This window comes from Haliotis rufescens, unplaced genomic scaffold (assembly GCF_023055435.1).
Source record: "Haliotis rufescens isolate VD_foot unplaced genomic scaffold, xgHalRufe1.0.p SCAF_5, whole genome shotgun sequence".
Classification (NCBI taxonomy): domain Eukaryota; kingdom Metazoa; phylum Mollusca; class Gastropoda; order Lepetellida; family Haliotidae; genus Haliotis; species Haliotis rufescens.
In genome coordinates, this window is record NW_025964223.1 from 3,494,442 (window position 1) to 3,510,811 (window position 16,370).

Here is a 16,370-nt window from a genome sequence, read left to right on the forward strand (position 1 = left end):
ACAAGACAACGGTATAAGGATCTATACTGAAACGTCGCTTTTTACAGTATTAAAGAAGTTGTTATCCATAAAATTGTGTCTATCTTCATAATCTTGTCATCCGCCAACTTCTAAGTAATGCCTATCAAACAAGTTAAGTCTTGTGTACATTGACCAATCGGAAGGGGTGCTAATTGGGATTGTTCACTAGCCAATATATTAGCAAATATCGCCCTGGGGGCTTATTATGTTGAATACTGTATTTAAATTTGGGTCACAATGGCCAGTCAAAACAGCGCAACATCATCATAATAGTTAACCTTTGGAAATCAAATGCAGTGGATGTTGATTCACTGATTGTCACAAACTGGCTGCAAGGTGCTTACATGTCTCACATTTTCAGGATTAGAATTTTTTATTTTTCCACTAGTCCCAAAAAGAGTTGCCATGCTCCTAATGAATTGAGTGAGTTTTGTTTAACGCCACTTTTAACAGTATTCCAGTTATATTACGACGTTGCTGCTCCTAATGAAAAAGGTGGTAGTGCACAAGGAAATGTCACAAGTCGGTCCTGAATTATAAGTCTCCGAATAGCTAACTGATGTTCATTTCTAAACCTGAAGATGTCTAGTGCGTATGGTATGTTACAGGTATGTTACATATGATCAGAGTCTACAGCGCTTCCAGACTGTGCATGTGGTCACAACAAGCACCTGTTTGTGAGACGATGCTGCATGCCAGACGATATGTGGGAAATCATGTAGTCAGTTCCCCAGCCATACACAGCAGAGTCAGCGCAATCACAGTGATAGTCAGCCGCAGGGTGAAGAATGCAGACGTCTCGGTGAAATACAGTGAGATATGTTGACATGATCTCGCCACATTGTGCGATATGTTGACATCTTGGTGAGATAGTGAGTGATGAAGATAAGATCTCAGCCACATGTGAGATATGTTGACATTGTTTCAGCCACATTGTGCGATATGTTGACGTCTCGGTGAGATAGTGAGTGATGAAGACAAGATCTCAGTCATATGTGAAAAAGGTTGACATGATCTCAGCCACATGTGAGGTATGTTGACAAGATCTCAGCCACATGAGATATGTTGACAAGATCTCAGCCATGTGTGAGATACATTGACATGATATCAGCCACGTGTGAGATACGTTGACAAGATCTCAGCCATGTGTGAGATATGTTGACAAGATCTCAACCACATGTGAGATATGTTGACAAGATCTCAGCCATGTGTGAGATACATTGACATGATATCAGCCACGTGTGAGATACATTGACAAGATCTCAGCCACATGTGAGATATGTTGACAAGATCTCAACCACATGTGAGACATGTTGAAGTCTCGGCGAGATAGTGAGTGATGAAGACATGATATCAGCACGTGTGAGATATGTTGACAAGATCTCAGCCACATGTGAGATATGTTGACAAGATCTCAGCCACATGTGAGATATGTTGACAAGATCTCAGCCACATGTGAGATATGTTGACAAGATCTTAACCACATGTGAGATATGCTGACGTCTCGGTGAGATAGTGAGTGATGAAGACAAGATCTCAGCCATATGTGAGATATCTTGATCTCATGTACATGTGCAATACAGTGACAAGATCTTGCCAACAAAATTTAGACATGATGACCACATAGTTAAACATCTTAACAACATCTTAGCCACATAGTGGGATATCAATCTCAACCACAGTGAGATATTAATAAAAGACAAGACCTCAAACACACACTGAGGCAGGGTTAGTGAAATATGCCGACAACACATTGGCCACACTTGAGACATGCTGACAAGGTCTCAGCCATATAGTCAGATACCAGGGTGAGAGGTAGCTGTTGTCAGATGCACCAATCCATGCTCATCTGAAACACAAGCAATATTCACATGATACCCGGTTCAATCTGTCACATTTCAATTCCAGAAAATATAAAAAAAAGTTAAAACTACAATGAAATTTATTGCATTGCGCTAAACACCATGCTTAATGTGCAATTGCTTTGAATTGTGGGAAATACATGCAATTAATTCAAAGTGTGCCTTTAACTTTTTGACAGACTGACTGAGTATGGTTTAATGCCGCTTTTAGCAATATTCCAGCAATATCACGGCGAGGAGCACCATTGTAGTATTTGTACCCATGTCGGGAATCGAACCCAGGTCTTCAGCTTGACGAGTGAGTAAAAATGAGTGAGTATGGATTGACGCCGCTTTTAGCAATATTCCAGCAATATCCCAGCGGGGGGACACCAGAAATGGGCTTCACACATTGTACCCATGTCGGGAATCGAACCTGGGTTTTTGGCATGACAAGTGAACGCTTTGACCACTAGGCCACCCCACCGCCCCTTTTTAACTCTTTGTCTTTGAAAGGCATTTGGAAGAACATGAAGACATTAAATGTATATGGATGATAACTACTTCATTGTTTGTTGCGACATTTAATGGCTACTTCTTGCCCCTCCATCAGTTAGACCTGAAATGTCAGAACAAATAACTGAAGCGATGCAGCCCTAGATGTTTCAGACCAAGAATCATAATCAGGGCAATGTAGGGAGTCGGATTCTGGGGTGACTAAGGGAGGCAACTGTACAGTGACTTGTGAACCTTTACACAATTGGGTCACACATGCCCTCATTTCAAGTAGAAAGTTGAACCAATGTAACAGAAAGAGAACATTGGTGCATGGGTCAAAGCGGTCAAAGCATTGAATTTGAAAAACTGCATCATCATCAACAATCAACATGATCAAACATGAAAGATTATTGTTATTGTTAGTCATTGTAAATTGGCCACACAGCTTGTTAGGCCACGAGAGCCAAATACACAATGAACCATCGTCACGATTGCCTTTTTCACCGATTGCTATATTGCTGACCCTCTGACAGGCATTCGTATTTCAATGGCAAATGAGTTGAACAACTACCTTCCATGGAAGACACTGCTATCATGTGTGTCTGCTCCAGGTGTGCCTGAGCCATCTGAGCCTGATCAAGGTCGTCCTGATCAATGTGTGTCTGGTGCATCTGAGTGTGATTCATGTGTGCCTGCTCCAGTGAAGTGTCCACATTCCCCATGTCTTCACCTTCATCTTCATCATCACAATCATCATTATGTATGATCTGAGTGTCAACGATATGTAGCGGGGTTGTCCCGTCAAGTGCATCGGCATTCTGGGAGGTCTCCATATCATCACAATTCTGCTCTGCATCATCTCCCATGGCACTGCCGACGACGATGTCCTGTGAGGACCCCATCTCCTGTGCAGTGGTGGGTCCTTGCATCGGCGAGAGCTGAAATATGGAGCAAGTGAGTGTGGTTGGTTTTACTCTGCTTTTTGCAATATTCCAGCAATATTCCAGCAGGGGACACCTGGATCACCTGATAGAAATGTTGAAATCTAGGCATGCAAAAAACATTTGTTCGTAAATTTTGTCCAGAACAATTCAATTCACTGTAATAATCCGTATTTGCTGTAATAATCGCACTGAGTGCTTAGAAAATTCAAAGGAATGTTTATTAAACATGTTAAAACCATATACAATGAGTAAAATTTGTTTTCAGAGATTGAGCAGTAGTGAACAAATTTAGGTCAAACGTCTGTGAAACTAAAACTATTCTTATAATAATTATGAGGCGATCATATACTCGTTCTATGCTGCCATGAGCTACTGTCACGTTTATATTCGGTCTTGGTAGGGGCCCTTAGTAAAGATAAGTAAAGTAAACATTACTTTCAGACTGGTCTAGAAGTTGGTCAGGGAGGTTTACTGGAGAAGGACAATTACTTTGCAAATACAGACTCATCTCCCGATTAAGCATTTGCTTCATCTGAAGCAAAAGCAAGGCATCTAAAATGGAGCATTCAGCAAATAGAAATAACTTAACACTATCTTTAGTGTAACTGATGATTGGAAGTTTTGGCTCTGGTTGGTCAAATCCGTGAGCTGGAAAGTACAAGTGTCTCCCCTCTCTTCCTCACCTGTAGCAGACTGCCGGCTGGGAACATCCCCGGGTGTAGGCGGGACAGTAGCTGGGCCGTCTCCGGGGTGAGGGTGGTGCTCACTTGGGTGGTGCCGTCGCTCAGGTGGGTCTCGATGCGAGATATGATGTGGTGGCCATCTACAGAACATTCATCAAGGTTGTCAAATGTCCACACTTTGAACCCATAACCTGAAATCTGGTGGGGTTCATTACATTCATTCACAGAATTGGTAACTATGGAGAGCACCTGATTGTAAACACACTCCATACAAACTTCAGACAATCATTTCAACTGAAACTTGACCTATTTCCCGAGGTTTCTCTGTGAGGCTGACCTACACAGGGTTAGAAACTAACAGTTTTTGTCCAATAGTCCTTATAATGATAACATATAGCAAAACCCCTTAAAATGGGCCAATTGTGACTAGTCCTTAGGATACCTTTACTATTGGGCAGTTTGGTAAGGACTACAGGACAAGTGCCAATTTCTAACGCTGCTACATCCCCATGTTGTGTGTGACCTACCTTCTCCAGGGTTCTGTGTGAGGGTGACAGTGACAGTCTCTGGCATGGGCCCATCCTCTCCAGGTGCTACCCCAGACAGTATGGAGGGGTCAAAGGACTGCAGCTCCCCGTGAGGGTCCAGTGATGATGTGGATGTTCCATCCTGGTTGGTGATTATTTCGACATTCACCTGATAATGGAAGAATCATTAGGCCATCATAAATAGCAGTAACTGAGCACATTCTCAGCATCAGCTCTATACTGACTGACTGAGTATGGTTTTACACCGCTTTTACTTTTAGCAATATTCCAGTAATATCACGGCGGGGGACACCAGAAATGGGTTTCACACATCGTATCCATGTCGGGAATCAAACCCAGGTCTTCGGCGTGACGAGCAAAGGCTTTAACCACTAGGCTACCCGACCGCCCCTCTCAGCTCTATACAGTAACCGGGTCACACAAAGCTACCATTATGAGCAGATGCAGCCTTAACATGTCTAACTGCCACAAATCACAAAGATAAAAGTATACATTGAGCAAAGAACAATTAAAAAATGTGAAAGACCAAATATCTTGTAGAAAATTCTGCGGAAAAGGTTGCATTGATTTTGCCTTATTCAAATTTGAAACCAAAAAAGAAAAAGTGAAGCAATTTCAAAATCTGACATGCAAAGATTGTTGTCACAACTCATCTTAAATCTGTGACAAAGTCACTTTATATTAGTCTGGCAATATCTCAGGAAATGTAAAAAGAAACAACACAACTATTTCCTCCATGCTTAACAAACAATATGACTGTGCTACCACCCCCACCTCTTTGAACATGCTAAATACTTTCAAAATTGAGAAAAGACATGGTGCGGCATCAAATCACATCCTTGAAGAACACAATCATTACTGTAGCTGATGCTGTTGCTAAACCTTCCATGTGAACTGTCAGTTCAAGTGAGACACAATCAAGGAATAGTATTCAAGTTGGCTGGCATCTCAGCTACTTACAGTTGAAGCCGTGAGTGGTAGAGAGCCATTTTCGATGTCTTTGAGAGCTTGATGAATGTGATTCTTGAGATCGTTGACAGTCGGGAACAAGGTGAGATCATGGCGTTCTGGAGTTTCTCCCCCGTGACACAACTCCTTCACCACAAACACCCTGCGTGTACAACAGCTCTCATTAATACCAATGCAGACATTTGGTAGACAGTAAAGGGAGTGAGTGTTGTTCAACACTTGGCGGCTCAGTCGATTGCTGTCATTGTACCCTGATAGTGTGGGATGTTGCTGTCATGTTCTTGCTACAGAACCAAAGGAGACCCCAGCTGCTGCCGGAAGGACTAACTACGTGTACGGTCAACACAGTTTAATTACTTCAAAAGCGTCTTTTTATCATGGTGTTTGCCATGCGCTGAGAGTAGGCAGACTACATAGAACACACATGGCGTCAGATCCGACGTAACAATTGACCATGGGAGCTAGTTCGAGCCAGGGAAAAACCCTTACTATTAATAGTGTTCACAAACACAACCCTTACAATAACAGTCACTGGTTTATCTGGTCCAGACTTCATGGAATATTTACTTCACACAGAAGGAATTTTGCTGAGTACAACTCTTAACAACAATATATAACGTGACAATGTTTGTTTCCAAACCTTTAAATTTTTAAAGAGTGTATTGTGTCATTCTATTGCAATCCGAAATATGTTTTGAGGGAATACTGTATTACTCTACAACTCTGGAAACAATAAAAATTTCAACAAAATCAAAGCCCTGTTCACTCTCCAATCACCATCAAGCGTGTAAAGGTCAGTACCTTAGTTGTTTGCGTATGGCGTAGACTCTAGTTTCTCCTGCCGAGACCATCTCTCGTATTTTCTGCACGACCCGAGGGTGTAGCCGCTGCTCGCCACAGTCGGTGTCGTCAAACTCTAACTTGGCCGGGGTAATCATCAACTTGGGGGGCTGGGGAACATCTTCATGGAATTCGTGAGCTTTCTCCGTCGGGAGCTGGACATAGTATCTGAAGACACACACAAACACAGGAGTGAGCAGCGGTTCACTGGGTCTAACAATGTCTAATGTGGGAGTTCCTCCATGAAGATCAGGGATAGAATAGGTCATCAGCAACCCATGCTTGTTGTAAGAGGCGACTAACGGGATTGAGTGGTCAGGCTCGCTTACTTGGTTGATGCATGTCATCATATCCCACTAGCATAGATGGGTGGGGTGAGAGAGTGAGTTGGGTTTAATGCCACTTTTAACATTATTCCAGTTACATCACTGTGTGTCAGCTTAATGTGGCAGGAAAGCACAAAGTGATGCAGGTATCAGACGTTTACCACTTCGGTGAAACCCACGAGCACAGGTATGGTGCTGACAGACCTAGAAACATAATCGTGGCGAACCGGGATTTGAACCCACAATCATAGGTTTCTGGCTTTCCCAAGGGACACAACACTGCACAGCGTATCGCCTTAGACCACTGGGCCACCCATGCTCCCCCACAGATGGATGGTCATGATATCAATCACTGGATTGTCTGGTCCAAACTTGATAATTCGCCATCACATAGCAGGAATATTACGGAGTGCTACGTTAACAAAAAAACTAATATGAGTACTATGGGAGCTGAGAGACCAACAGTGCTTCAGAAACATTAGCCATTGAGTAATAACTCAAAAGCAATCATTTTCATTGAGCACTTTGGGTGTTCTATTTATCACGTTTAAACTTTCTGTCTTGGGTCAACATGGTCCAACATGTCAAGTCTATGGTATTTTTTTAAAACAATGAGGAGACTTTTTTTACCGAATTCATTTGCAGCAAGACATTTTGGTTGACCATTTCCTTTCCCTAAACAAGAAAAAGTGTGATCACAACAGATGTTTACCACTTTGGTGCTACCCACAAGCATGGGTATGGTGCTGGTCAACCTAGAAACTGTGATTCCAAGCCACAATCATCATGATAATGGGTTTCTGGCAACAGAATTGTGATGCCTTGAGTACTGGGGCAACGTGCCCCACTCCCATATTTAATCAAAAGGCCTAATGATTATCAAGATATACATAATACTGACTGGTAACATATATATATATATTACCTCTCCTGCCCCCAGCCGTCGACGCCCCTGTCTTTCAGGTCTTGAAATGCTTTGTCCATGGCAATCTTTAAGGATTTCTTATCTAGTGTTGTTGATACATAAAACTCGGGGAACTTTCTCACTTTCTTGATGTATATTCTGAAACACAGATGTATTGGACTTAAATAAAGGACAAGGTAGGACAAGGGCCCTTTTTGGTCAACAGGATATCCACTATTTGAGAAATTAGAAACATTGCTCAAACTTGTTTTGAAAGTTATCAGATGTGTTCATATAAATGAGAACGGCTTTGCTCATCTGAACATATGCATGTTTAGGACTTATGACAACATAATGCATAGATCAGGAACAAATGTTACAGGTGATATTAGAGGTTTTCTGGAAACGTCTAATATTTAAACATGAGCAAGTCTGATTTTCATAGATAAAAACAGTACAAACATATGATAAAAGGTCAACTGGGTCATTGACTTGCCCATTTGAGGGATCGGGTGGTCAGACTCACTGACTTGGTTGATGCATGTCATCGTATCCCAATTGCGTGGATCGATGCTCATGATGTCAATCACTGGACTGTCTGGTCCAGACTTGATTATTTACAGACCACCATCATATGGCTTGAATATTGCTGAGTGCGGCATTAAACAACAAACCAAACCAAAACTTGCCCATTTGAAGTAAAACAAATCACTCATTTTAGCCACATTTATATAATTCATCAAATTTTTAAAATAGCTATCTTCGAAAAAGTTCAAATACTCCGAAAGAAGTTGAGCACGCATCTTGAATAAAGTTCTCTGTGTGTTGCCATAACTGTAGATTGTACTGTGGAAGAACAGTGTCCATGTTTACCTTGCAGGACATGTCTGCCTGTACTCCCCCTTGATGGGGATGTCCAGCTGCTTCTTGGGGTTCCCCTTCCGTCTCGGTCCATACTGACACTCCTGCACCACAGCTCGACTCCCTGCAATCACAGACAGTACAGTGATTACCTCCCCTTACACCAGTGGGCGACATGCCAGGGACCTAAACTTGAAGCTTTGACCTGAAGTCATTGTGTCGTGAATATAGTTATAGTTATACAGTCTGTGCAAAAATACCTTTGAGTATACTAACCTGAATGTGGCTATAAGCAACATTTAATGTTGATCTTGATGTTACTGTTAGATGGATACTAGCTGTGCTTACAAGAATTTTACTAGACTTGGGCTTTGAACTTGTGGTTAAAGTCGCAGACTGGTTATACAAGCAATATGACTCACACATGATACCAGTACATCATACTCTCATACAAGAGTATGCATATCGCAGTCTGAAACTATAGTCACTGGTCTGAAACCATAGTCTAGTAAAATTCTATTTGGTCTAGTATGATCAGCTTATAATCAACAATGACAATAGCCAACAAAATCATGATAATAACACTAAAATCTATTGAAAATAATGCTGAGAGCAAAAATTCAAACTAGGAGTAGGAGGTTCAAATGTTTTTCATACAGGCAAATGATACTTAAGAGTAAAAAAGCATCATAATTTTAACTTGTTCAAATGTTTCTATCATGTCTCCACAGTCTACATGGTCTACTGCAAAAACAAAATCATGTTCAATGCTTTTTAACAGGTATAGAAATTCTTCTTCAATGTACTGTGTGTAGTATCACAGAGGTTCCATCACAGATTCTAAGACTACAGTCGAACACATGTTTCGAATTCTCAGTTAAGTTCATTCCATTGTCTGGTCCGGTCGAAATACATTGTATAAAAGTCGTCGCAGCTCCGATGTTCATACAGTTTCACCCTCACTCTATGAAGGTTCATACTCCAATGAACTCACACAATGTGAAAGTCAACACTGATGTTGTAACACTGAAACCAGATTAAAAACAAAGGACATGGACCCAGGATAATTGAAGAAGCATAAACTACTGCCATCTCACTGAAGGCTCTCTGCTGTGGAGTAAGACTTGGTATCCCTGGCACCATACATACCTGCATTAACAAACGGGATGCCATCAAAGGGCACATACTGGGACTTCCACATGAGGCGGGTGGACGGCTTCGCTGGACTCGGGGACTGGCGGGTGCCCCAGAAGCTCTGCGTCTGCTGCTTGTGGAAGGTCAGCAGAAGGTCAAGTTCGACCTCACTCTCAACGTAGCCTCGGTAGGAATCACCGATTCTCTGGAAAGTCATGCACACTGAATCTGACTGCAGTCAAAATGATTATGCCTCTTTTTTTTTTATTCTACTTAATTATTGCTTTAGTTAGAAAGGAATATGATGGCTTTCCAAAAGCTTACAGCAATATCAAGTGTATAAATGTTGATGAATGGAATACAGCAGTCAACATCCTTGCACAGTGGCTTGTGAGTGAATTGGGTTTAACGCCACTTTTAACAGTATTCCAGGTATATCACGGCATGTCAGCTTAATGTGGGAGGAAAGTCTGAAGTGATACGGGTCTCAGACGTTTACCACTTTGGTGAAACCCAAGAGCATGGCTATGGTGCTGACGAACCTAGACACATAATCGGGTAAACCGGGATTCGAATCCACAATCATAAGTTTCTGGCGTGTCCAAGGGACACAACTCTGCACAGCAAATAGCGGCGACTTTGACGACTGGGCCCCCGTGCCCCCCAGTGGCTTGTGACCAGGTCTAACACTGGTTAATACAATAAGCAATAATCCCAGTGTTATGGTATTATTACATGTTATGGTATTATCTCTAGCAGGATGTACCAGATATCATAAGCTGAATGGTCTTGTACACAACCATATCCATTTTGTCTATTTACCATTATTCAATTTCAAGTCCGAATGCTGATTTAGCTTTTTTTTTGCAACAAGCATGTTTTGTTTGTTGTTTAACGCCACACTCAGCAATATTCCAGCTGTATGATGGCGGTCTGTAAATAATCAAGCCTGGATCAGACAATGCAGTGATTGATATCATGAGCATCGATCCACGCAATTGGGATAAGATGACATGCATCAACAAAGTCAGAAAGCCTGACCACCGGACAAGCATAGTCGCCTCTTTTAGTAAGCATGGGTTGCTGAAGACCTATTCTACCCCAGATCTTCACGGCCACAATATGCATGCATAGGAACAAAATCTGTCTGGAAATTCCCACAGCAGTAGGAAACTACCATCACTTTAAACACAAAGCTACCCCTACCCTCAGTTGGAGACAGTGAATGCTGATCAACAATTGTCAACAGTATTCTAGCTATATAACAGTTGACAGAAGATTGAAGATAAAGAAGGCTTATATAAACTTCTTGTTAAAGACATATACTGTCTAGCTGACCTCTGAGAAGGCCTATATATATCTCTGGTTAAGGACATATACTGTTCAAATGACCTCTGAGAAGCCTAGATATATCCCTTGTTAAGGACATATACTGTTTAGATGACCTCTCTGAGAAGGCATATCAAAACCTCTGGTTAAGGACATATACTGTTCAGATGACCTCTAAGAAAGCCTATATAAACCTCTGGTTAAGGACATATACTGTTCAGATGACCTCTGAGAAGGCCTAGATATATCCCTTGTTAAAGACATATACTGTTTAGATTACCCCTGAGAAGGCCTATATAAACCTCTGATTAAGGACATATACTGTTCAATCGACCTCTGAGAAGACCTTTATCAACCCCTGGTTAAGGAAACATACTGTTTAGATGACCTCTAAGAAGGCCTATATAAACCTGTTTAAGGAAACTCACTGTTTAGATGACCTACCTCACAGTTCTTCAACCTTGCGGCCCAGGTGGGACAGTCCGGGGGGAGGGCCTGGGGTGGCGGCTGGGGAGGGGGCATGAGGAGGTTGTCGGTGGAGCAGGTGACCCCTGCAGAGTCAGCAGTTGTCACAAACTGGGCATCAAACTGACCCATGCCATCTGGAATACATCAACATTATAAACTGCAGAATTTATAAATATGTGATGGAGTTTTTCCAATGACTGCTGATCATACAGACTGACAGCAATAAAACGGCAACTTTTCACCACTACCACTTTCAAAACACTGATAGCTGAAATAAATGTTTAAACACACATACATCTTTAGGCTTTATTCGCATTACATAAGAAATTGTATGATTGTGCAACTTAAGAAAGAGAATCGACTCCATGGATATTACTGCTATTTTACACACAAATGCAATATACTCTCAAACCAGTTTATTGCATGACGAAACAAGTATATGAGCAAATGACAAGTAAAGTTTGTATTCATTGCTGTATAAAGACATAGGTTCTATAAAAAAAACAGTTTCCTAATATATACTATTTAGGACGCAGGAACACACTGGGCGTATCTATATTTTGTTTTTCAGATCAATCTGTACCTGTTGTATCTGGCTTAACTTGCATATGCTGGAGAAGCTCCGAAGGATCACTGACGGCGATGATGGTGGCGATCTCAGGGTTGTTGATGTTCGGGATGACCTGCCAGACTTTACCAGCGCCATCTGGCTGCGAGGTCGTGATGAGGTCGGCAGCAGTGGGCACCGTGATGATCTGTATGGTGTCTGGGTTGGCCAGTATCTGAGGGGTGGTTATCGGAGCAGCCAGGAGGCTCTGAAGGGTTGCATTGTCTGTACGAACACCTGAAACAACGGCAGTAGCTGAAAGTTTAGCATATAAGTTAACTGTCAAAGGATCCTTGTCATAACCCTAATGTTGAAAGGAAAAGACTAGAGCATGTTGACAGATCCCATGATTCAAATACCACAGTACTTAACACCACACTCAGCAATATTACAACAGTGGCCTTTCAATTATCTAGTCTAGACCCTTTAGTCCTGTGATTGACAACGTGAGCATCGATCTATGTAACTGGGATATGATGACATGCATCAACCAAGTTAGCGAGCCTGACGCTCGATCCAGTTAGTCACCTCTGGAGTTTGGACCAGACAATCTAGTGATCGACATTATGAGCATCGACTTATGCAACTGGGATACAATGACCAAGCCTTATGGCATAATGCTGATCAAACCAATATTGTCAGAATATTTTAACATGGTTACAAAAATTGCTGTTTTCATTTTAGTTCTCTAAGGACAGTCTTTCAAGGCTGTTTGATATACCATCTAACAAAGTACATGAAGAAGAAAAAGTAACAAACTCACTGCCAAGAAAAGAATTGTTAACAAATCCTGCAGAAGCAACGTCAATCTCTGAACTTATCTCCGCTTTTGAGATAGCTGTGAGGGGGAGGTCAATGATGCTACCATCAATGTTGCCGCTGCTGACAACAGGAATTCCAACCACGACAACGTCGGAGCTGGAGCTCACTCCATCGTCTTTGGTCATCGTGGTGACTGACAGTGGTCAGTAGCTCTGTAAATTATGAGAAATCTTCTAAATCAGATTGCATTGTATTACATGTTTTATCTGGAGCCAAATTGAATTACATTTTATGAGCATTTCTATTAGTGAGTGAGTGAGTGAGTATGGTTTTACACCGCTTTTAGAAATATTCCAGATAGACTTTTAACATAACCATGATAATGCTGCCAACTAAAAAATGATTCAATTAGTTTGTTGTTTAACGCTGCACACAGCAACATTCCAGATATTATGAAGGTAGTCTGCAAATAATCGATTGCGGACCAGACAATCCAGTGATTTATATACCACGCAATCAACCAATTCACCAAGCACGACCACCCAATCCATAAAATCACCTCCTGCTGACAACCAATCCATGTTTTATCCTAGACCACATAGGCAGTCGTAACCTTTTGGTGCAGGATACAAGTCCTCTGGAATGACTGGTTGAAAGTGTTTGATACATTGCCTACAGGATACATATACAAGTTGGCTACTGAGATCAATTATGTTTGTTGTATACTGCCTCATTCAGTCATATTCCAGCTATAATCGAATCTATATCTGACTGACCAGTGGTCGATGTTGTGAGCACTGATCCATGCAATGGGATACAATCACACGCAATCAAACAAGTTACCTCGCCTGACTACCCGAAAAACAGGTTGCCAGGGGCTCACATTTCTACCAGGAATTCCCATAGGTCCTTTCAAACACTCATAAGGACATTCTTTGTTTTTGTTATCGTCAGAATTGGTCTTTTTGTACATGAAATGTTTCAATATTTTCATCATTTGTGGTCCCATTTGTGTTATGGACTAATAATTGTTTACAAGTCTACATTTTTACACAGAGTTATGTAAACAGATAACTGCAACAAATTCAAGACATTTTTTCCAATTTACAGTTTTTCAAGCCAGTGAGACTGTGAACTTTGGCTCACCTTAACTATTCTGATTCTGATTTTTTGCCGATAATTGTAATATAATGCTGAATACTGAAATAGATTTGTTTTCTTTGTATTTTCATTAATCTGTGCAGAGATGAAAAGAACTTACTAAAAAACAGTATTATCATGATTATCAATAATGTGAAATATCTTGTAGATCTAATATCGATCTGGAGAGAGTTGTATGTAATGACTGAGTTTTCTGCCAAATGAGTGTAAGTTTTGAGGTAGATCTACATATGTTTAAATCCCAATGATTCCTTTTTCTTTTGTGTTAAATTTCCATTTGATGAAATATTAATATTGGATTCTGATATAAACAGGAAAAAAAAGTAGACTGGGTTTTTTATACATAGGTCAACATGATGGAATTCAAGTAAATGATGTTGATATTTCATTCAATTGAACATAAAACAATTAGCTATAGATCATGATAGATCTACATCATTGTTTTAATGTATTGTTTCAAGTTATTTTCGTTCAAAGTACTCTTTTGAGTGTGATGAATTTAGGATCCAGTTGATGTTTTTGGTAAGAAAAAACATAGCTTCCGATATATTTCCTCATCTGTAATCATATGCAAATACAAATAGACATACGTCATGAAAAGTGCTGTTATTTTTTCTCTCCAATACACATGTCTTGAATAAATACAAAGTCTAAACAGAGATTTCGAGGTAACAGGCAAGGGAAATTGTTTGTCGGTAGAAGGTTTTAGATTCTCGGCGACTTCAAAATATCATATGTGTTCCTTATTTCCAGATATTCCTATCTAGTAAAATAATAGTGTGGCCATGACACTTAAGTTTAATTGATTATTTTGGTGTGTAATCTTCTCTCCATGTCATCTGACAAGGCACTGAATGGGTACTCGAGCGTGGCCTCAAACCTCCCCCCGTCCCAGCTGCCTATTTTGAACAAGTGCTAAATTTGTCAAAACGAGTCACAAACCTCGAAATCGTTCAACCTCGTCTTCAATATGGCGTCCAGAATGAGGCACAACTATTGCGCATGCGTCGAAGTCATATCGCTCGTCTTACGAGGAAATAAATGACAAATTCCATTCGTTTTATCACAGCTAAGCCCCACCGTTTTCCTGACCGCGTGATCGTTTCTATGATAAAATTAAATGGCATTACCCCAGTGCCTTTATTGTGAGTATGAATAGCTTCCGCTTTACAATAATGAACATTTCCTTTCACAGTGCATTAATGGGACATAACTCTTCCTGGCTTACATCGGAAACAGTCACCATGGTTATGAATAATGTAAATTATCAGAGAATCACACTCCGATGCATCAAACGTTTCATCAAGTCGCGAACTTCTCATCGCTCGCTAGTTATCTGAATCTTGGGATGATATGTTTCTAAATTTTGGACACCAAACCTATGTAGTGAATTAAACTAGCCCAATATATACCCATATTGTTAAATAGGCTATTCAGTGAAACCCTTATGTTATATTTGGGATTACACTTTGTCAGTAAAGTACAGATTCTAGTAATGTTTTGGGTTGAGTCCCATCCGGGATTCGGGATAAGAATATGTTAGTGTGTATATTTTCTATTCAACATGTCGTATAGGCCTTGAGCTATGTCATAAATTTATGATTACGCAAACATGCTTAAATCGCAAGATTTTTTTTCAAATGTGATCTTGGAAAGAAAAGGTGAAGACAAAATACATTGTTTCACTACACGCGCTGGCTATTGTTTACCACTTTCATAATTTCTTTTTTATTAGAAACTGCACATTGGTTATTCCGAGTCAGGAGGCTGCTGCTGCTGCTGCCGCTCCCCCCTCCCCCCCCCCCCCCCCCCCCTTTGTAACGCGGGATTTGGGGTATATTTAGAGGGAAGTCGGGGCACAGATCAATTACAAAACTCCAAACAGGACACACTAACCTAAATAACCACCTAAAAAAACTTAAAAGGCGCACCACAGGCAACTGCCCCCACTGCAAACAACCCGAAACCACAGAACACGCACTCATCCACTGCACCCACTACAAAACACACAGAACCACACTACAAACCACCCTCAATCTAAATAAGATTCCTACTCTAGATGAAATACTAAACCCTCAAAATAAACTAGAAAACTTCAAGGCCCTAGGCGTATTCCTAATCAAAACAGACCTAATTAAGCGCATCTAAAAACTAATTAATCTACCAATCCAAAATCCAATAAACATACAAACACCCACCTCACCCGGCTCCCTTAGTTCCCTCCCCCACCCACCTCGGCATTTATTCCAAATTTAAAAATTCCAAAAATTCAATATAATTAAGCAACCCCTAAAAGCCCCCTCTTGGGTTGCACACACTACTTTCACCCTTCTCGGAATACACTAAATGGTCTGGCCAGGCCCGTGTGCGAAATACGCTACAGTCGGAAAGCGCACGTTAAATCTTCTATATCAGTCAGTCAGTCAGGCTCAGAAGTGCCGTGCGCGAGACGCAAATAAAATTGTAATCAGTAC

The 16,370-nt window shown here is 41.0% G+C and overlaps 1 protein-coding gene across 3 annotated transcripts; it reads right to left on the reverse strand.

The window, feature by feature from the left end:
* Nucleotides 1-732: 732 nt before the first annotated feature.
* Nucleotides 733-14,927, reverse strand: LOC124133537 (calcium-responsive transcription factor-like). 3 transcript variants are annotated; one of them, XM_048383738.1, is made up of 14 exons: nt 13,882-14,190; nt 13,295-13,407; nt 12,737-12,947; nt 11,950-12,210; nt 11,343-11,500; nt 9,585-9,774; nt 8,448-8,559; nt 7,596-7,733; nt 6,306-6,512; nt 5,496-5,646; nt 4,515-4,683; nt 3,988-4,127; nt 2,932-3,298; nt 733-1,870 (listed from the first exon to the last, which is right to left on the reverse strand). In XM_048383738.1, exons 3-14 carry the CDS (start codon nt 12,918-12,920, stop codon nt 1,818-1,820), a joined length of 2,130 nt encoding a protein of 709 aa, XP_048239695.1. In that variant the 5' UTR covers nt 12,921-12,947; nt 13,295-13,407; nt 13,882-14,190; the 3' UTR covers nt 733-1,817. The 3 variants fall into 3 exon arrangements, with proteins under 3 accessions (XP_048239695.1, XP_046353922.1, XP_046353921.1); XM_046497966.2 differs by lacking the exons at nt 13,295-13,407; nt 13,882-14,190 and adding an exon at nt 14,839-14,927; XM_046497965.2 differs by lacking the exon at nt 13,882-14,190 and having other exon boundaries at nt 13,295-13,425.
* Between the last annotated feature and the right edge of the window lie 1,443 nt (nt 14,928-16,370).

Bases quoted from the DNA above. Each gene is read 5' to 3' on its own strand.
- LOC124133537 (XM_046497966.2), bottom strand. From the start codon at position 12,920: ATGACCAAAGACGATGGAGTGAGCTCCAGCTCCGACGTTGTCGTGGTT. The intron at 8,560-9,584 runs GTATGTATGGTG...CTGTGATTGCAG, and splicing joins CATCCCGTTTGTTAATGCAG to GGAGTCGAGCTGTGGTGCAG. The intron at 4,684-5,495 runs GTAAGTAGCTGA...TTCCATTATCAG, and splicing joins TACCACTCACGGCTTCAACT to GTGAATGTCGAAATAATCAC.